The sequence below is a fragment of the Varanus komodoensis genome, unplaced genomic scaffold, assembly GCF_004798865.1.
Source record: "Varanus komodoensis strain SLA01 unplaced genomic scaffold, ASM479886v1 scaffold39, whole genome shotgun sequence".
Lineage (NCBI taxonomy): Eukaryota > Metazoa > Chordata > Lepidosauria > Squamata > Varanidae > Varanus > Varanus komodoensis.
Window position 1 is genome coordinate 9,114,065 of NW_025335922.1, and position 21,449 is coordinate 9,135,513.

General features: G+C 46.1%; 1 protein-coding gene across 1 annotated transcript in view; it reads left to right on the forward strand.

Annotated features, from left to right (window-relative positions):
- CREB3L2 (cAMP responsive element binding protein 3 like 2) overlaps window positions 1-18,620 on the forward strand; it is a 78,922-nt gene extending 60,302 nt beyond the window's left edge. Inside the window, exons 6-12 of the mRNA XM_044441329.1 lie at window positions 830-976; window positions 1,882-1,940; window positions 3,170-3,238; window positions 11,158-11,257; window positions 12,735-12,861; window positions 13,901-14,123; window positions 15,822-18,620. Of these exons, the coding sequence (XP_044297264.1) occupies window positions 830-976; window positions 1,882-1,940; window positions 3,170-3,238; window positions 11,158-11,257; window positions 12,735-12,861; window positions 13,901-14,123; window positions 15,822-15,897 (801 nt within the window). The 3' untranslated portion in view covers window positions 15,898-18,620. The remainder of the gene's footprint in view (window positions 1-829; window positions 977-1,881; window positions 1,941-3,169; window positions 3,239-11,157; window positions 11,258-12,734; window positions 12,862-13,900; window positions 14,124-15,821) is intronic.
- The last annotated feature ends 2,829 nt before the right edge of the window (window positions 18,621-21,449 follow it).

Here is a 21,449-nt window from a genome sequence, read left to right on the forward strand (position 1 = left end):
CAGTTGAGCAGCAAGTTTTAATTAAAAATAATAATACAAAGTACTTATTAAAATTGTGGATATTCAGTGCCATCTTTGAAAAGGAATTTTCACCAGCGTGTGAGGAGAAAGAAAGATTTCTTCTTCTAAGGTGATGGGGTACTTCAGTGTAGTACATGTCCATAATCTGAAAACAAAATTAGAATGATCCCTTCTCCTTTAAAACAATTATTGTTACATACATGTTTGGACAGAAGAATGTTCTACAGCCAGAGCTCTGACTGAGGAGTAGTAAGGAATTTTCATCAAATAACCTGAAAACTTAATGAGATTTTACAATTGTGGGGTCTTCTTCCCCACAGTTTTATGCATATTTACATGCAAAATGCTACAAGTTCTAGGACTCTCTTTTGTCTACACATGCATCAGAATAATCATCGACTCCTTGATTTTACTTACTTACTTACTTATTTATTTAGACAGCTTGTATGCCGCCCCCTTCGCATAAGCCTCGGGGCAGCTTACAAACATTAAGGATGTTGTTAATTGGGCAATGTCTCTGATGTATTAATAACATTTCAGCTGTAGCTAAGTCTTCTCATGGAAAATGATGGCTGTGATCTCTGGAGTTCTTTGGATTTTTTTAATGACAGTATTTACTTGGGGTGACAAGACTGCAGTGGAGGTCTTCATTCTTAAAAATGCAGTTTTGTACACATGCAGCTTCGTTCTTTCGCAAGAGCTGAGCAGGGCTGTCACGGATAAGAAATGTTGGAGTCGCCATCGGTCAAGATGACTTCTCCCTGCACCCTTGTCACCGTGTCTCTTCCCTTTTGTGTGGATGCTGTAGAAACTGCAGGGCACTGGTCCCTTGATACTGACAGAGGAAGAGAAGAGGACACTGATAGCAGAAGGATACCCCATCCCTACAAAATTGCCCCTCACAAAAGCAGAAGAGAAAGCCCTGAAGAAGATCCGTAGGAAAATCAAGAACAAGGTGGGGATGTTTGCCAACTTGAACTTTTATCTTGGGAAGATGCCCCTCAGCAGATCTGCCAGTATCACTGCTGCCATTTTCTTGCTTTTCCGTCCTTTCTGGACCAAATTTGTCTGGTGGCTACACGGACCATGGCAAACTATGCTCCTGTGCCATCTCTTTGCTCCTGCTGTTATTCATTCAGAGGGCTGGTGAACAGGAAGCTCCGTGACAACCATAGTTAAACATGCCATTGATTTCTTGGGAGCCATTTTGTGACTCTTGACTGCTTGCCCACTCCTGCGTAGGATTGGCTCTGTTCTTAGGTTGTACATTGTAGTGCACAAACCAGGAATTGAGGGTTGTGGATAGGTGAGCAACCCAGATGTTATACTTTTGGTTAAACCCAGTGATCCTCAGTTTTGCGTTCACACATTGCACTAAACATCCCAGAGATAGAGCATCCACAGGAGTAGGCGAGCAGGTGGGAGCCAGTGTGCTCACTCATTCAAAGATGTTCAGAACAGTGCACAGTTCACTGAAACAGTGGGTTGTTGTGTCATCCGAACTGGGTCATGGTGTGGGGCTGGATAGCCCATCCACCAGTTTTCCTTTTCACTCAGATGTGGGTGAGGTGCTGGAGGCATGCTGGGGTTCTCCTGAAGAGGACCATGCCCTGAGGAAAGGATTTGTAATAAAGAAGGCATACTTGAATACTGCTGCTTTATCCGTGTGGACATATTCACCAATTTAATAGGTTAAATCTTATACCATGCTTGATTCTTTAATTGGGAAACAGTCCTAAAAATGCTTAATAAGGGCAGCATGGTTTGAAGTTGTTTTCATTTTCCACTTTGGAACTGCTTGTCCTCCCCTCTCCTTAGACCTCTGTTAAATTATTTTTCTTCCCCTTCTTTCTTTTGTAGATCTCTGCACAGGAAAGCAGAAGGAAAAAAAAAGAATACATGGACAGCTTAGAGAAAAAGTAAGTTGCCCAGAATAATCCATAGAATGAAAGTGTAGTGAAGAGTTGTGAAAGGAGCAGACAGAACAGAGGACTCCATGGTGGAACAGATGCCCCAAGGCCACAGCATCTCAGCTTAATGGGTCTCTCCTGGATAGCAAGCTGAGAAAGAGACCTGTGAGCCGCTGCCAGTCGAAGGAGGCTTGATGGGCCAGTGGTCTGTCTTGATTCTCAGAAAGACATCCAGCTGTTGGTGTCTTCCAGAGCTCATTTTTGATGCAGCCAAAGAATCAACATGGCCCCCAAGACTGAAAACAGTGTGCATGTTTCATGTGCCCCCTAGTGGCTACTAGCAGGGAAAAAACTACCATCAATGGCATAAGAAAATGGAGGCTATGTGTAGATTAGGCTGATTCAATTGGTACAGGCGATTGCAGCTGTTCTAGGGTTAATCACAAGTTCCTTCTTCCTCACGCAAGCCTCCTCTGTTGCATGAGTTTGTGTGACATGACCAACTATGGCAGCTGCCCAGACGGGTGCCCAGTACCCACCATAAATAAGCCACCATGCTGCAGGGATCACACAAACCTGAGAGCTGTTCATAGGCCCAGAGGTGTCATTGTCCCAGCCTTTCATAGCTTTAGAATCAGTTTTCTGCATGCAGAATTTGTGGAAAACAAAGAGCCAGTCTGGCATCATGGTTCAAATATTGGACTAGAACTTGGGAGATCAGGGTCTGTGTTCTCACCTGGCCACAAAGCTCATTGACTTTGGACCAGTCATTGATGCTTAGCCTGACCTATGTGTGAGGATAAAATCAAGAGGAGAAAGGGGATCACATAAGCTACCCCAGGTTCCTTGTGAAAGCTAAAAATGATGGGATGCAAAGCTAATAATCAATTAAAAATATATATTAGGTTTGTATCCAGTGTTCACTTTGCACTAGTGGAAAGCAATGCAGCTTGTGCAAGGCCAGGCATCGGCGTGTCTCTGATCTCACGTACTTATTGCGGCCTTCAGTGCTATGTCTCACGCTGTTCCAAAGAGGGCCCCAAACTTCAAAAGCGCCTTTGTTGGGCAGGGTTTACTAAGGGGTACGGAAGATCAGCAGCACTGCAGTGACCTGCTTTGTGTAAGCCGGAGGTTTTCTGTTAATACACATTTGCTTATTCATAGGATTCTCAACAGTAGATCCTTGGTCCACCCAGACTGAGCTCTTTGTAACATTTAATTCCTTGTCTGTCTCCAAGGGTTGAGTCCTGCTCAAATGACAACACTGAGCTTCGCAAGAAAGTGGAAGTTCTGGAGAACACAAACAGGTATGGTGTCCGTCCTTGAGCCAAAACCAACTCCTTAATCCTCACCTTTTGCACCGCAGTGCAAAACTTGATGGCCCGCAGACATGGCTGACCTGTTCATTTATTCTTGCTTGAAAGAGCTGAAGCGTGGGGAGTGTCAAACAAGCTTTTCTTACGGGCTGTTCTTATATGACTCTTTCCAGAATCTCCTTTGTGCCTTGTTCCTCTTTAAATAGTCTAAAAGTTAGGTTTGAGATTTTTACTGGGTCTTGCTCTTTTGGGACTTAACACTCAGGCTATTTTCTCTCCTGCATTCTGTTGGCTTTTCCCAGAAATCAGCTGATTAATTGATAAGCTCAACCTCTCATAATTTGTTGCATGTGAAATGCTCTGGGTATGGGGCAGCATAGAAATGAAACACATAAATAAAAAGAGATACAATAAATATTTGCACTGCTCTAGCTATGGCAATAAAATATGCTTACAATAAATTTTTATTACAAAGGAAGCTCAGAATGCTGGTGACAAATGCTAAGGAGGATAAATGGAAAGAACTCAATCTAATATGTTCTGTAGTTCAGGAAAGACCTGTTGTTATGTTGTGTTCTACAGAGCGGCTTATTGACGCAGACAAAATAAAGATTCTGTAAACTGCTTTGCAGGCAGTACGCACTGCACATGTTTGAATTGCGACAAGCAGTGTGGACATGGGACCACAGGGTCCCTGCCTGCTGCTTCTCATGGCATAGGCAGCCAGTGCCGGCACAGCATGGTGAAGCACCAGCATCAAGAAAAGAACGTGCCGTTTTCACAGGAGCAGCATCATAGCCGCGCACGTTCTGCTAGTGACGGGCCTTTCCTTTCTCATCATGCATCTGGGTCCTGCTGGCATTCTGCATTATGACAAAGTAGCATCGTGAACCTGGTATGCATATGTAATGCCCTGCACCTGGATAAGAGAGCACGGCCGGCCGGCCGGTCGTGGATAGACGTCATAGTGCTGAAACCGGGGAGGGGGTTACCTTTTTGATGCTGAAGACTGCACAGTCGGCTTGGCAGAGAGCATGTATATGTTGCTTTCTAGAGGGCAAGACGTGTTCCTAAGCTCAGAGGCAGCCCTGGAGTTGAACGTCTCCCACACATGAACTCTGTGTTACCATAGTGAATGCCGGCTCTTGTCCCCGTATTTGCAGAGGTCAGTTGGGGGCAGAGGTGACTCTTGGAAGAGGAAATTGACAGGCTGAATGATCGCCTGCTTAACTCTTTCCACACCCTTTGATTCTAAACTTTAGTGCTGTTGTTGTTATTGTGAATAGCATATTTAGCTGGCATAGACACCTTTCTCAGGAAGCTCTCAGGGCAACTGACAACAAAACTGAAACATACATCAATTAAAATAACTAAACAGAATTATCCACTTAAAGACCACCATCCCATCCCATGGCTAAACTTCAGTGACAGCCACAAACAAAATGGACCGATCTGTGTGTGCCCCTCCTGGCAGTTCCTCTGCCTGGCCGATGCTCTCATTTTGCAACCTGGTTAGTGGTGTCCTTGGTGGCATCTGCGGAGGACGATTGCTGGCTGGGACAGCTAAGGCACCGCTCGTCTCCTGGGTCTTCCCTGCAGAGCACGTGCGTTGCATGCAGATGGTCCCGTGTTGCAATCCTTCGCATTTCCAGCTACACAGAAGCCAGACTGCAGGTGATGAGAAGGGCCAGACCTGTGTCGGAGACTGGAGAGTGGCTGCCAGCTGTAGCAGACTGGGCTGGGCTGCTTGGGCAGTGAGCCGCTTCCTAAGCTGCTGAACTAGCCCTTGAAAGAAGCATCAGTATTCCTTATGTAGCCAGCCTTCCCCAACCTGGTGCCCTCGTTCTTATTATAATTGCATTACATTTCTATACTGCCCATAGCAGAAGCCTTTGGGCAGTTCACAACATTTAAGTCACCCATCCAAATTTCAACCAGGCCTGACCCTGCTTAGCTTCCAAGTTGAGGCAGGATCAGGCACTTCAGGCTATATGGAAGCTTGACTGTCTATATCTTTTGGACTTCAACTCCCATCTGCCTTACTCCCATCTGTCTTATGGCCAGAAATGCTGGGAATTGTTGAAAACACTTAGAGACCACTAGGTTAGGAAAGGCTGTCCTGTCCTGTACCAATTAACTTGAGTGGCTTTTTAAAAGACCTCTTTTTTGGGTTTGTACATCAGTTTTCCAGTTGGTTAGAGAAAGATTTATATTAAAGATCGCTTCTCTTTTTCTGTCTGACAGTGAGCAGTAACTTCTGTTGGTTAACTTACTGTTTATTAAAAGGCCATCCCAAGACCTCAGTAGCGGCAGGGATATAAAAGTTTTAAACAAACAAGCTTGAGAGTAACTTTTCCTCCAGATTTCTCTCTAGGGTCTTCACAGAGCCTTTGCAAAGTGTTGCAAAGTGCAAAATGTGCTTCCATTTTAAGACATTGATCTGTGAAAAGCTAGTCATTTTTTATTTAATTGACTGTCCATTGACATATTAAAAATACTTGGATTGTGATTTGCTAATAAGGTATTCAGAGGCCTGTTTTAAATGGGAAGCTCCTATCTTTTCCATTCCTATTTAAAGACTACAGACCTTGCTTTTGGGGGTTTTACTGGGATTGACTCTACCGGAATATAATTTTCAAACTCTACCTCATCCCTCCCCCACACATCCTCACAGGTTTTTCACCCATCGAACTATGGATTGAAAACCTGATCAGCCTTTGATAACATAGAAACAGCGTGAGTCAGAAGGGGTCTTCCGGGCCATCTAGTCTGACCCCCTGCTCCAGCCAGCTCCTCATTAAACACACTGCAGACATATTTGTGTTCATGGTAACATTGATGTAAATACAACTTGCATTTTTTGGTTTGCTCTTTTCTGTGTGGTGCACAATCACCCTCATCCGCCCTGTGTCATCTGTGCATGAAAACACCCTCCGGTTGCACAACGTACTGCGCAAGCAAGCGGGATGCAAGAAATTTCCCCAAGTGATTAATTTCCCCAAGTGACCCCCAGTTTGGATCGTTTTGCACATCACAGAGTAGCAGAGCCATGTATACCATCAAGACTGTGCCTATACACACCAGTTTGATGTGTGGCAGGCATTCAGCATCAGCCTGGCCCAACCTAGTGCTCTCCAGAGCTGCAGTTGTACACCTCCCATTATCTCCAGCCAACATGGCCATTCTGGGAATGATGGGAGTGTCATCCATTGGATTTGGAGGGCACCAGCTTCAGGAAAAGTACTCCCTGGGTATACATAAATTAGGATGGACCCAAATGGCATAAATTTAAATTGCAGTGCAACTCCAGATAGCAGCAATAAAAGTTTTCCCTAAGGTGAAGATACCTTGCCACTTACAATTTACTCTTCTTTCCCATGATGAGCTGAGTTGTCATTCCTAATTGCCGATGCACCACTGGACTCTGGGATTTTCTCTGAGTAGGAGAGTAATCAAGATACTGTTCTTAAAAGAAGTAGGCAGGTTCAATGCCGTTTATGAACTAAATGAAAGAAGGGTTACCGTCCTGTTCTTTTTTAAATAGCATGTGATTCAGAGTCATCTAGGGAAATCTACACTGAGGGGACACAACTTTCCATCCTTCTCTCGCTGTCCATCATGACATACCTCTAGGGCATCAGGTCACTGTGTATAACAAAAATGGAAGGCTTGCTTAACTTCGGAGCTTGTTAGATGCTCTTGGAACTTGCATAAAACGTCCTCAAGCTTATGTCACCTGACTTTGATTTTCAGATAATTTAAGTACATTCAGGTTTCTCAGGGACAAACCAGATGGGATGGAAATGCACGAATAGCTTAGCAGGGGAAAAAGAGCCCTGCTGGATCAGATCAAAGTTCTGTTGAACCCAGTATCTGGCTTAGTTTCATGACCAGCTTTTAGGAAGCCCACAAGCGGAACGTGCGGGCAATAACTCTGTCCTGCTACAACCGTCTCCTGCAGAAGGTTTCAATGGCTGTGCTGCCTCTGAATCGGCAGGGCGCATATTGCCATCATGGCCAGTAGCAGTGGACAGCTACTGGCCATGTCCAGTTCCACTGTAAAGATGTCCAAGTTGGTGGCCATCACTACCTCTTGTGACAAGGAATTCTGCAATTCAAGGGTGAGAAGAAGTGCTTGCCTTTATCTGTCCAAATCTCCCACCATTTAGCTTCACTGAGTGCCTTGGCTGAGCACTGGGCAGAGAATCGGTATCAGTCATCTGCCCTTGCCTCCCCCTGAAGGCTTCCTTATCACCCTACGTACTTCTTGTCTGATTTTCTCTTGCTGGCGCATTCCTGTTTCTCTTATATCAGTCCTTTGCAATTGCTGAGGGTGATTTCCTTGCATCTGTTCAAGGTGCTAGAGATTGTAGTACCACAGAATTCTGAAGTTGGAAAGGTCATCCAGTCCAACCCCAGGCCAATGCAGAATTGTATGCAGGTGATAAGGAAAAGTGCTCACACACACACTCACACTCAGGTGAGACATCTAGACTGTTTGCAAAGTCCCTATGAAGGGAAACCTCCAGTTCCTCAGGCAGTATGTTCCACTGAGAAATAGCTCACTGTGCTAGGAGAGCACTTCGTGGTGACCTTTGATGTTGCAAACTGTTTAGCAGCAGAAAAGAAAATGGCGAACTTTTGGAAAGTTTTCTAGCAGATGGCCATCTGACAGGGCCGTTGTAGCAGTGGATTCCTCTCATTGGTGGGAGTTGGTTAGAGGATGGTGGAGGCCCTTCCAAACTCTAGGAATCTATGGTTCCATGCTCCCTTGCACCTCGAAGGAAGAGATGTATTAGTGGATAGAATTATTCCATTTTATCCACACAGCAACTCTGTGAGGTAGACTAGACTATGACAGTACCAAGACCACCCTGTGCACTTCAGGCCTGGAAGGAAATTTGAACCCAGGTCTCCAAGTTGAAGTCAAGCATTTTGTCCAAGGGTTCACACTTGTTTGTTGAACACCAGTTGTAAGTCTCCTAAACAGGGTATGTCTCATTTGTCCGCTCTGCACCTTATTAAGCACACCCGTGCAGCTAAGTACAATAGCGACCATGTTAAAACAGATCACAAGTAAATTCCCTCTGCAAATCAGTGTGGACGTGTCTGGTTCACCAAAGCCTTTGTGACCTTCAATAAGAGGAATAACCGGAGACTTTTACTGTGTCATCCACATGCTTGTGTGTGAGAGAGTGTGTCTTTTCATGATTCCACACTCAACTTACCCCTTCCATTTTCAGCAGACAGTTGCCAAAATGGAATGTTATTAATAAACCAGAAGGCGCCTTCCCTCTTGGGAGAGTGAGGCTTTTGTCCGTGAGTTAACTCCACCCCCATCTTTTATGCCCAAATGGAGTTGGAAAGAACTTTTATCCTGCAGTGGGGGGTTGCCATAATCAGGCACGTGAGCTGTCATTTCAGTTTCTTCTTATTGACTGGATGATAGGCTGTGAATATTTTAGGAATGTCAGAAGCTCTCACAACCAGATGACTTACTGTATGTATCTGGCCCAGAATTTTGTATTCTGTTTGGGAGGAGATCAGTACATTTTCACCATCACTTTTTGCCTGATCTTTTAAAAATTGGAGATGCCATCAATCCATCCTGGGAGCTCCTGCATGCATGCAAGTGCTTGACCCCTGAGCCAATGGGCCTGTGTTTCTAATTATTTAGTGCAGTGGAAAGATCATGGGAATCTGCCCCCTATGGAGTCAGGCCCTTGGTCCATTTAGCTTGGAACTGTTGACATGGACTGGCAGCCATTCTCCAGGGTTTCAGGCAGGATCCTGCTCTCCTCCCCAGCCAGAAATGCCAGGAGACAAACTTAGGATCTTCTGCATGCAGACATGTGGCTTTGCCACTCCACTATGACTCTGTTCAGTGGGGTGGTTGCTGGTACCACAGCTGCAATTTGCTGCAGTCAAAAGGTGTGAGTTGTGGTGTAGGTTCTTAATAAGCCATATATGCGGGTTTCCTCAAAGGCAGGCAGCCGTGGGCTTTTGACCTGCCCCTCCTGATTCAGCCCCTACAAATCAAGCCAGTGGGCTTTGTTTGCCTTTTTATTTGTTCCAACCAAGCCACAAGCCTCACAGGAATTTGAGCAAAGCCAGGGAGGGCTGCCCATCAGCAGGAGTCGTCCAGTAGTGGAAGCACAGAGCAGGCAGTAAACCTAAGCACTGGGGTTTGTAGAGCCTGGAAGAGCTCCGCAGAGAAGCAGATACTGAGCTGATGGAGGCCTTTTATAACCAAGCAAGACCAAGATGGCCCTCTTGAAAAAAAGCTTTGAATGATGGATGGACTGGATTCAGACAATTCAGTGCAAGTATCAGTCCTGGCATCTGAGAGACGGTCAGGCAGCTTTTTCCCTAAAAGAATAGTAGATGCAGGGGGCATTTTGAGTCGAGAAGTGGCAAGCATCAATTTTGCCTTTCCACCACCCACCATTTGTCCGCTCTAAATTACCTTCACATGAACAAAACACAGGTAAACGTGTGCGAAATTGTGCAAGGGTAGTGGAGTAGAGTAGTGGGTGTGGATGATTTGGGCTAGTGAAATGGCAGGCCGGAAATAGATAACACTACTCCTCCTTTCCTCTTTTCTCTGCTAAAAACATTTTCTTCCCAGCTGCTTTCAGCTTTAAAGAAAAAGCTGGAGTCTGGTCTTTGTCACTTCCATTTGCTCGTGAAGTTTACTTAGTCGTTGACGAAATATCTCAGGTAGCCTTGCTTGGTGAGAATGAGTTGCCTGGTCTTGAAAAAATGAAGAGGAAAGAACAGCACCCACATAACCCCCTCCATTTTTTATCTATAGTCTCTTGAGTGTAATGTTATTTCATAATTTTAAGAAGTGATGCTTCTGGGATCATTCTGGGTACTAATTTAAGCCTGAACTTCTAGAGTCCTTGAATTCATTTAGTGCATAATTAGAGAAACTTTAAAAAAAATCCAAAGACAGGCCTATATACATTCAGTTCTCAAGATACTTCTGCAAATGAACGTCCTACAACCAGATTTCAATATTTTCTCTTTTTAAAACAATAAGAAGGTAATAGTAGTTGTTCCCTTTCTTCATCTGTTGGAGAATCATGTTAATTGTATGCATAGATCCTGGTACTCTGCATATAAAATATGATACTCTGCATATAAAAAACGCTTTAGAGAGCAGAGCATACATATTTCCTGCAACTTGAAAATGTGTTCCTTTTTCTTGTGAACAAAGCCATAGGTTCTCTGGGCGCTTGATAAACTGTGGAAGGATTGGATCTGGACCATTGCTCAACTGTTGGCTTCCTCTGTTCTATACAGTTCAGGCCTTCCAGCAACCCAGACTGAAATATAATAACTATGTATGTGCATACATGAATATCATTAGCCCCAAATGGATTAAATTCTTAACTTACCATATAGGCCTGGCAGAGCACAAGGACGAGAGTAAGAATTGATGAATGACAGGCAAATTCTTAACGTGAATTTGTCTGGTACCACATCTTCCATTAGCAACCCAGGAAATGACTTGAAAAGGCACAGGGGTTAGAGAGTTGACCTGGAACTTGGGAGCTCCAGGTTCTAGACCCCCACTCGGCCATGTAGCACAGTGGGCGACTTGGGCCCATCACTGACTTTCAGTCTAACCTACCTTACAGGGTCGTTGTGAGGACTGCATCTTGGGTTCTGTGCAGGACAATAGCTGGGCTATGAATATATAGATGAATACGAAGTTCATGGGGAATAAGGCTTGAAGTCTTGGTGGTTATTATTATGGCCTGGTACCAGAAGCAGCCTTTGTTTTTGGGGGCTCCCTAGAGGCATCTGGGTGGACCCTGTAGGAACAGATTTGGTCCGAAGCAGGGTGGATTTGCGTCGGCTGCTGCTGCGTACTGATTCCTCTGGCCCTTCTCTCCTTTCAGAACACTCCTGCAGCAGCTGCAGAGGCTCCAAGCCGTGGTGGCAGGCAAAGTGTCGCGCTCGTGCAAAGCCGCCAGCACACAAACGGGGACCTGTCTCATGGTGAGGCCACGCGTCAAGGGCCTCCTCTGGGGCCTGCGCTTGTCTGCTCTTCGCTCCGGCAGCTTGGCTGCAGTGGCCACGGCACAGTGGGCAAAGTGCTCCTACAGCTCGCCAGGGCTCTGCAGTCCCGCCAGCATTTCTCTGCTCGATGGTGGTCACGTGGGGCACGGCACCGTTCATGCAGTTCTGTGGATTTTTTCCTTTTCGAACGAAGTAGCAGCCGTGGCGGGAGGGGGCTGGTCTAGACTGGAACCTTGGTGGGAGCAAGGCCCTTACTCCCACTCAGGATCATGAGCCTCCATGCATTTAAAAAATGCTTTATTTGCATAATTGCTAACTGCATGAAGGCTGGCCCATTTGGTTTGGTCCTGTGACCTTCTACATATTAAGATGATTGCCAAGTGAGAACTGGGTGGAGAAAATTGCTGTTTGCTCTGCCACTCCGTTCTTTCTGTGTGGGAGGCATGGGACACGTCGTGATGGGAATGGCATGGAAGACGGGAGCCTTGTCTCTTGTCGGGGCTCCTGGAATGCAGTGCTTGCCCTGGTGGGCTGGCAGACTCCGGTTCCCTGGGACCGAGAAGCTCTAAAATGGCACTAAAAGCTCTAAAATGGGTGAAGAAAATTGGTACATTAAACCCCCACCTAAGATGATTGCCCAGCATTTCCTGTATGCATTTTCCCTTCCCAGAATCACATGCTTATGTGTGTTTTAAATTAAGGAGTGGTAACGCATTTCAGTTCTTCTGCATGGAAAAAACTCATCTGAGTTTTTTTTGAAAGTGCATGCCCTGGCTGGCCGGAAAGGCCTCCCCGCTGATGTACTGGCTCTCCTTGGGCAGGGCACGTTCAGCCACACATTTCCTTCAGCTGCATTATGAAGTGGTATCGTTCCCAGAGAATTGGTACCACCTGCTTCTGGGCTGGCTTTCTGCATTCGATGGAAATGGGAAGGGCTTCTGCTTCCTTCTTGCTGCATTCATCCAAGAGGAGAAATGGTTTTGGAACAGATGTCCCTGTCCATGTACCCATCTCCCCCCCCCCCGCCACACCCACCCCACACGAGGTTTTGGGTTTCAAGAATATCCTGTTAGGCTCTTTTTTAAACACCGGTGTGTCCATCAGCACAAGCCACGCAGGAAGCGCCCGCTGTGATGTTATGAAACAACATTGAAATTCACGTCACAGTCTAGTCTAGCCGAGATGGATTTCTTACCTTTTGAGTTTTGCAAGCAAGTGGTTTGCCTGAGCAGAATGGCTGCAGAGCTTCCAGGACTGCCCTACTCATGCCAATGAGTTCCTTGTTAAACTGGAGCTTCACTGCCGCTGTGCTTCTAGTTACAAGCATCCCATCGAATGAGAGCTGCACCTCGGGGTTGGTTTCAGTATGAGCTCTCCTGGATTGTATTCAGACAACCAGGTTTGGTTTTATTGTGCTTTGTAAATTGTTGCATACGCTTTTCTTTTTTCCTGCCAGGTGGTGGTGTTATGCTTCGCAATTATTTTGGGCAGCTTCCCGCAGAGTTACGGGCCTAATTCCTCCATCACAAAGGCAGCCCTGCCGCCCCAGCATTCCACGCCAGAATCATACACAGCCTCTATAGGTGAGTGGGAAGCGCCCTCCCTCCCCGCTCCAACAGCCTCTCCCAGCCTTGGGTCCCCAGGTGCATGATGGCGGCGGTCATCCCCACCCAACCCACAACAGCTGGGGTTGGGAGAAGCTTGTACCCTGCAGCTAAATAAGACACACTTTGCCTAGGAAACCAGAGGTCCTTAGGAAATGGCTTGGTAGGATAATGATGGGGGGGAGTAATTGGAGGTAAGTTCTCCTTTCTGCTTCAATGGGGCCGTGCAGGAAAGAGTTGCCTCATCAGGGGGGAACTGGACCTCGCTTTCTGGACCTGCTGAGTTCCTGGCACCCATTTTGACAACTCCCGCTTTGGAACTCCACTTCCAGCTCCCCTTTTGCAGCTTTGGGGTCATTGCTGGCTGCACGAGGAGCTTCCTAATGAGATGCAGAGGCAGCTGGGCAGGAGGCGAGGGGTGGACGGTCCTTTTCAAGAGCAGGCTGACTTCTGAGACTTGAAGAGGTCCAGTCTGAACACCATGTAGAGAAAGGGCTGACTGCACAGTACAGCAAATGCTCTGCAGGCGGAGACCCCGCTCCAGCCCCTGGATTATCTGGAAAGGAGATGCTCAGGGCTGGGGAAAGCAGAGCACTCCCCGACTTCTCCAGGAGTATATGGGCAGCACATCTCAGCCCAGCAGTGGATTTCCCTTCAAGGGACGTGCTGCAGAGAGCAAATGCTTTGCGTGCAGAAGATCCCAGGATCAGTGCAGGAGTAGGACAGCTGTGAAGGACAACTTGAAGACTCACAGATGATGATAGATTGTGTTGAGCTGCCTAGGTCTTCTCCAGCTTGGCACCCTCCAGATGTGCCAGGACATAGTTCCTATCTAGTCCAACTTAGCTGGAGGGTGGAAGGTTGGGAAGGCTTGCTTAAGTTTCTCTAACTCCATATAGGCAGTTGTGAGTTCATTGGTTGGAATCCATGAGCCCTAGTGGGTTTTCTTCCCTGCTGATGGGCCATCCTTTACGGCTCAGCTTGCTTCTGCCCCGTCTTCCTCCCTCTTTGTGCCCAGTGCGGTCAAGGAGCCTGCTGACCTACGAGGGGCCTCACGCGCTGGAGGAGCAGCCCTTCTTGGACCGCAGCGCTGGCCGGGACAGGCACCTGGAGGCCTCCAAGCTTTCCGCCCTGTCTCTGGAGTCTGTGCCCATGTCACAGCACGACCAAGTCACGGAGATCACGATAGGCAACGAAACGAGGCTGGAGAAGTCCATGCTGGTGGGGCTGCAGCCGCACAGGTGAGGGAGTGGTGAGGGAGGGGGAGCCGGCGTGTGGTTCAGCGGCCTCTTGCGCGTTTCTGGACTGGGTGTGGGGCACAGAGAAGTGGAAGGGCTGTATGGTGGCTCATTTGCTGCAGGGAAAACAGCCACTGTTGCCGTGAATGGCAATAGCGCACAGCTGCTGCAGTATGTATATGCGCCTTCCTGTTATACAAGATCTCAGGACAGCTCACAATATTTAAGAGGACAATTAAAACAAGAATTTCAATAATAAAACAGAACAAAACAATAAACCAAACAGAGCAACTAAACTTAAAAACTATTAGAGTTTAAAGTATTGTTTAAATAAAAAGGTTTTGGCCTGGTGCTGAAATGAGTATAAACTTGGCACCGGCTGTACCTCTCTGGGGAGTACATTCCAGAGTCTGGGTGCCACAGCAGAGAAGGCCCTACTCCTAGTTGATGACCTTTTTACCTCTCTTAGAGAGGGTTCCCAGAGTAGGGCTTCTCTCATAGATCTTAAGGGGTGTGAGGGCATATAAGGAAAGAGACGTTCCTTCAGGTATCCTGGTCCCAAGCCATTTAGGGCTTTATAGGTCAAAACCAGCACCTTGAATTGGGCCCAGACTTCAACTGGAAGCCAGTGGAGCTGGTGGAGGACCAGTGTTATGTGAGAGTAAAGACCGGTCCCCGTCAGCAGCCTGGCAGCTCTATTCTGCACCAGTTGCAGTATCTGAACCATTTTCAAGGGCAGCCCCACGTAGAGGGCGTTGCAGTAATCCAAGCGGGAAGTTACCAGAGCATGTATCACTGTTGCTAGGGAGTGTTCATCCAATAGGATGGAAAGCACTCGCAGGAAAGCCCAGAGACTTGGAAGCCACCTCTGGCCAGCCATGTGGGGTCAGCAAAACTGCTCTTCTCTCTTCCAGCAAGTCTATCTCAGGGCGGCCATTGGAATCCTGCAGGCACTGAGTAGCTGAATGCGAATTTTAAAGCTGCAGCTATTTTCCTGTGAGGAGAAGCAGTGGTGCCAGAGGATGGCAGGGCAACGTAATCTCCTTGGTTTTAGATGTTAGGTGCACTATGTCCCAGGTAGCATTTCCTTAAGAGCCCCCTCAATTTGCCATATAGCTGGGAAGGGTAAATTTGCCATTTTTATAAGCACTTGAATTGAAAGCAATAATGCATTTAAAATAAGATCTAAGTTGCTGAGGGCAACTTGTTAGTTAGAAAAATATTTTCAAGGCACCATCTTATGCACGTTTGGAGAAAAAGAAAGGCCTATAACTCCCAGTGCATCCCGGTCTTTCCCAGCCTGTTGCTCTGCAGATGTGCTGGACTATAACTCCCATCTTTCCCAACTAGCCTGCAGTCCGGCACAACTGGAGGGCACCTATTAATAGTGCAACTTTATGCAAATCTACTCAGAAGTAATTTCCCTTGTGTTCAATGGGACTTCATTTCAGATAAGCAGCTACAAGACGTCCACCTGACTCAGTGCTGTGTCCCCATACAGAGCACGTGCTTTGCAGCGGGAAGGTCCCAGGTTCAAATCCTGGCATCACTAGTTAAGCAAGTATCAGGCAGCGATCTTGGTACTGTATGGAGGAGCTGGTGCAGGCATTCGTAACAGCCATTGGAAACCACCTGCGTGGCTTGTTTGCATACACTGCCGTTGTGTTGTACCCTGACTTCTTCCCCTCCCTCTGGTTACAGAGTCAACTCAGAGCTGGAGGCAAATGAAACACTAAAGATCATCGAAATTGACAGACGAGTCAATGCTACTTCTTAATAAGAAAAAGAATCAAATGTGCACGTGTGCATACACACAAAGGAACATTTTTGTTCTTATCCTGTCATCATCTTTCCAGCCGAAGGTGAAACAAACTCATCACTGTCTGTAGCACAAAGAGCAAGAAGGAGCATTCATCTGAGTTCTTCATTTGCCTGCAAGGAAATGGCTTTGGCCGGCATTTCCGGTCCCCACCCCCCCGGCCCTTGCCCCACAAATCTTTTTTCCTCCTACACCCAGGGAGAAGGATCGCAAGCAGCCAGTGCTGGGGAGGTGTTGTCGGTGGAGCAGGGTGGAGCAGCCACGTCTCCCAGTTGAATTGCAGAGTGTGACCTCACCTCACTGAAGCTACGGCAGATGTCTTGTCTCTGCTTTTACCATGTTATGCAATGTGTAAAAAGGGACAAACAGTGTCTAGATTCAGCCAGAATCTGCCTCCTGTGGGTGGATGAAGGGTGACTTTCCACAGGCTTTTTTTTCTTTTTACAGGGAAATGTCACCATGAGGTAGCAATTCTCATTAATGCTTCAGCAATCATTTGTTTTTAATTATTATATTCCCGCATGGTGAAGCAGAAGCACAATTTCAAGATAGGAGAAATAGAAATATAACTACAAGAAACGTATATTTTTCCCTCACTAGGAGAATTGAACTGTAATAATATCATATGATTATGATGAAGGTTGGAATGGACATTGAATCCAGTTCTGGCAAAACACTTTGGCATTCCAGGAAAAGGTCCCCCCATGTTCATCACTGAGATGTGTAGTGTAACCTGAAGAAAGCGCCAGTTGAGCAGTTTTCATCACTGATTTTGTTAATGTCAGAGGTATGAGCAGGTACAGGATTATCTTCACCTCATTGTGACATTTCTCTTTACAAATGGAAAAGCTTGGACTTGCATTGCAGCAGGTTTTCATCCATCTGTCTTTTAACTGAGAGGGAATGGAAGAAACTTCAGTTCTTTAGATGAAGCCTTGGCAAGTGGGAGGGTGCTGTTGTCTCCGTCGATCAAGTAACTTTCAGCTGTATGTATGTTTTCATGTTGCTATAAATGGGCCCACAGGATCCTTTTCTTACCTTCCCTGTGGCATAGCGTAGAATAGACATTGATAATATGGAGAGTGGATTATTAGGACCCCATATCCTTCAGCCATTAAAGCTAATTTTTGTGTGACTTGACTACGAGGAAGGACATCCCAAGCGCACACACACCACACAAACCCCTTTGGAACCCCTCTTGATAATAAATGGAGATTCAGACAAATTCCAGCCAGGATGGTGGTGTAGTTAGAGCATTTTTCAGATCACTCTGTGCCACGTTCACTGGGCAGACGTGGGCCCATGGGCCAATTCTCTCTCAGCCTAGCTAAGAGGGTTGGTGTGAGTATAAAGTAGGCAGGGAAATTCTTGGACAAAAGAGGGCATTTAAATAACCAAGCAGACCAGCAAATGCAAGTTCTGTTCAGTGCTGAGCAGGGTTGTCCCTCTGAAGACAGTGCAGCATTTTCTAGGCTGAGGCCTCTCCAGCTTCCAAGCAGTGAATTAGTGGGGGTTGTTGAGGAAGGCATGAAAAGACCCCAGGCATGTGAGACTGCCCATGATGAATGCTTTTCCTCGTCTATCCCTGCCTTGCATCTCCCTTCCTTTGTACGATCATGTGCAAAGCAGTCGCCAGCATCCCCTTGTGTGGCTACCTTCCTGCAAGAAAAGAGGTCACTCTCAGTTCACCCTTCGTTTGGGTCTCGTTCGCATGAGGAAGTGGTGCCGGCTGAACCAGATCTAAAAGCCATGTTCAGTTTGTGCCAATTTCTCACACAAGAGCTCCCTACCCCTTCTCTTGTAAATAGTATTTATTAGTTTTTCCATGGCTTCAGCTGGCAGCCAGAATGACAAGCCAAAATCATGGAATCCTTCCAGTGGTTTTGGTGAACTTCTAGGCTCCTGGCATTAATTTTTTAAAAGCTGATGCAATTGTGTATTCATGCTTCTTTCCATGCTTAGATGTTCATATACGCTTTAGCCATGCATATTCTTGGAGCAAGTGTTGTGGTTAAAAACCAGTGAAAGTTTAACTCTACTGTTTATCTTGGGCAGTTGCAAACTACAATAAACTTCTACTTCGGGTGCCAGAGGTCAGTTCTGCACTCAGAAAATTCAAGAGATACCTGATCCTGTTCTCCAATGAGGAATAGTTGTTACACTTGCCTCTGTGTGTCAGTTTCCAGGTCAGGCACAGTCCTGTTCACATCTTTCCAGTGGACACTGAAAAGAATGTATGAATTATGTTAACTGTAGAAAGCTCCTCCCCAGCTCTGTTCATTAGCACAGCCAGAGGTCTCTGATCAGCATTTTAGCTGTCTGTTTAGATCCTTCAAATCATGTTCTCAGTTACCTTCCTGTGGGATGTTTTGGGAATGGCTGTGTATAGAGTGTCAAACTTGGACAAACAATGCATCTCTCATGCTCTGCATTCAACTTCATGACACTGTCTTTTACTGATTCCACATCTCTGTTAGCTCTTGCACTTTTAAGAAATTGGTCTGTGGGACAGAGAAGGAGAAGGCATTTTTTGAAACTCCACATTTATAGCAATCAAGTGTGAGGTTGGGGACACTTAAATTGTGTCACTTAATCATGGCTTAGTATGGCAGATTTCTTTTGCTGTACATATGATTCAGTTCCACTTTTACTGTGCAAATTAAAATACGATCACAAGTGAATGCTTCTGAAACAGATTTTGGCTGATGTAAACTGCCAGTTTCCCATTTCACACCAAGCTGAAGATCTGGTTCTTTTTCTTTAGCTATACTTAGAAACATTTTCTGTTTCCTGATTGCAAATGTGGGTTTAATGTCAAAGTGCCCAGTTCCCCCTTTATTGAAAAGATTCTCTGTTATGGGGTTTCTCTTTCTCTCTCGGTTTAAACCTTCAATTTGAAGAGTGGATGATGTCTAGACACAGTTTGGCTGTCAGTCAAATGAATGAGTAACCGTAATTGCACATTGGGAAGGATTTCCATGAAAAATACCAAGTTTCTAATGTCAGAAGTCCATTGTGCAAACTCCTCCACCACCACCCCCATACACGAACAGCATAAGGTGCTGTATATTTAGCATCCTTTCCCCCACTCTGTGACAAAAATAATTTTCCTGTAATTGCTAATTGGAAAGAGGCCATTTCTTCATGTAGCTTTGAAGGTGAAACAGTAGGCCACTGCTGCAGTGACTCAGAAGAAAGCAGGGCATTGGGAAAGTTCATATTGATTTACTTGGGTGCTTCTTCCGCCACTTGGGTGAGTGGCTAGGGCCTCCAGGTACAAATCCAACATTGATGTCTCGTTATTTTGGATCCTGTGACCCTGTATCAGTGAAGGACTCTCCCCCCTCCCCCCGGCCTCAGGCCTGAGCATCAGCTGTGGTGCATTGTGGTAAAATCACTGGCACTCAACTAATTCCTCCCCTTCTGCTCTTCTGATCTGCATGTTGGAATATTCTGAGCGAGCTGAACTATGTGCAGACCTTGAAAAGTTAGCGTGGACAAGTGTCCAAGTGGCTGTGTATCATTTTGCTTAGAGAACTGGGCATGTTCGACCTTGAGAAGAGAAGACTGAGGGGGGACATGATATCCTTCTAAAAATCACTCGAAGGTTGTCACAAAGAGGAAGGTCAAGATCTCTTCTTGCTAATGCCAGAGTATAAGACACAGAATAATCAGTTCAAGCTGTGACAACCCTGATTCAGGCTGGACATCAGGAAAAGCTTCCTCACTGTCAGAGCAATATGACAGTGGAACCAGCTGCCTAGAGAGGTGGTGGGCTCTCCCACACTGGAGACTTTCAGAAATAATCGGAACAGCCATCTGAGTGGGATGGTGTAACGTGGTGTCCTGCAACAGCAGGGGGTTGGACTTGATGGCCTTCATGGCCCCTTCCAACTCTACTATTCTATGATTTTGAGCCTGTTTCTGTTTCCTGATAATCTAATTCCCCAAATAACCATAGTTTGGTGGTATCTTTAGTAGGAGGTGAAATCATAGGGTTAATGGAAATAAAAAGTGAAAAAGGTGCTAATTCAACTAAAGCTTAGACACTGTCATCCTAGCATTGCTGTTAATTCCATCCCATTGAGCACCAAGACTCTAGTCTTCCTCCACAATAACACAGTTTGTATATTCAGGGACATAAGGTGCAGCAGTTCCTTTTGGTATCTCCTGTGCAAAAGATTGAGTGTTCTACTTGTACATTTTGATTTGTTGTTTTGTAGAAATGGGGGATACATAGTTTGCAGGGGTCTGCCTAAAGCTTGCTACCTTAGAATTCACAATTCCAAATCTCATTTGCCAGAAAACTGGCCAGTCCTATCTTTTGAGAGTGGTTCCATGTGAGGGATGGAAGTGAGCTATATGATGTACTCTGTAGACAAAAATGACTGTAACTATAACATTCCTACTAATGCTCAAAGGTGGTCTTCTCCAATCTGGTGGAGCCCAGACATGTTGGATGGCATGCCCATAAGCATAATATGCTGGCTGGGGTGGTGGAAATTATAGTCCATCACATGTGGGTGGCATCAGGTTGTGGAATGCTGTGCTAATTCAGTGGCTATCAGAAGTACTTTGTGCACTCATATTAACCTGATGACAAGTAACGGTTAGATGCATTTAAGTCCAGTCCACAAGTTTTGAAGTATCACTCATCTGTGGGGACTTGGCAAGCCCAAATGAGGGATGTATCTGAATGATCCAGCAATGCATGTGTACAGGAGAGAGCCACGGGAAAGATCTACATCATCGGCTTGTTCATGTTCAGACATAGTCCCATGGCAAATAGGATCTCCTCATCAATAAAGAGTTCCCTCATACTTCTGGGCATGTCAATTGCAGAAAAGTATATCACCTGTTTTTATTGTGCACAGTTGATTCAATTTTACCGTGCATGTTCAGTGTGGGTACTGACCAAATCTGATGGTCCTCAACATAGAAACAGCGCGAGTCAGAAAGGGTCTCCTGGGCCATCTAGTCTGACCCTCAGCTCTGCTCACGGCATGCCTACCATGTGCACGTGCAGCCTATCCTTGAACACCCGCACTGATGGGGCTTCAATCACCTCCTGTGGAAGCCCATTCCATACCCTCCTGTCAGGAAGTACTTCCTGGCATCTAAATTGAACCTTGGTTCCCTGAGCTTGGCTGTGTTGGAGCACATCCTGCCCTCCTCTGCAGGGGAGAACCCATCTCTACCCACCTCCGTGTGACACCCCCTCATGTACCTGTACGTTGCCAACAGATCCCCTTGGAGTCTCCTTCATAATTAGGTGTGTGAACAAGCCCAAAGACTCTCTTGCCACCCCAGACATCAAAAGAAGATGAGAACTCATGAGCATAGTGCAAAGAAGCTTTTCTTTCATTCTGTTTCTCCCTCCTTCCCTCCCTTTAAAAAGGATCGTGTTACTGATGATAGAAAGGAGCGGCTGCCAAAGTCTACAGTATTGGACTAGATGAATGAATGATCTGACTCAGTATATCATAGCTAATACCAAAATCATTTGCTCG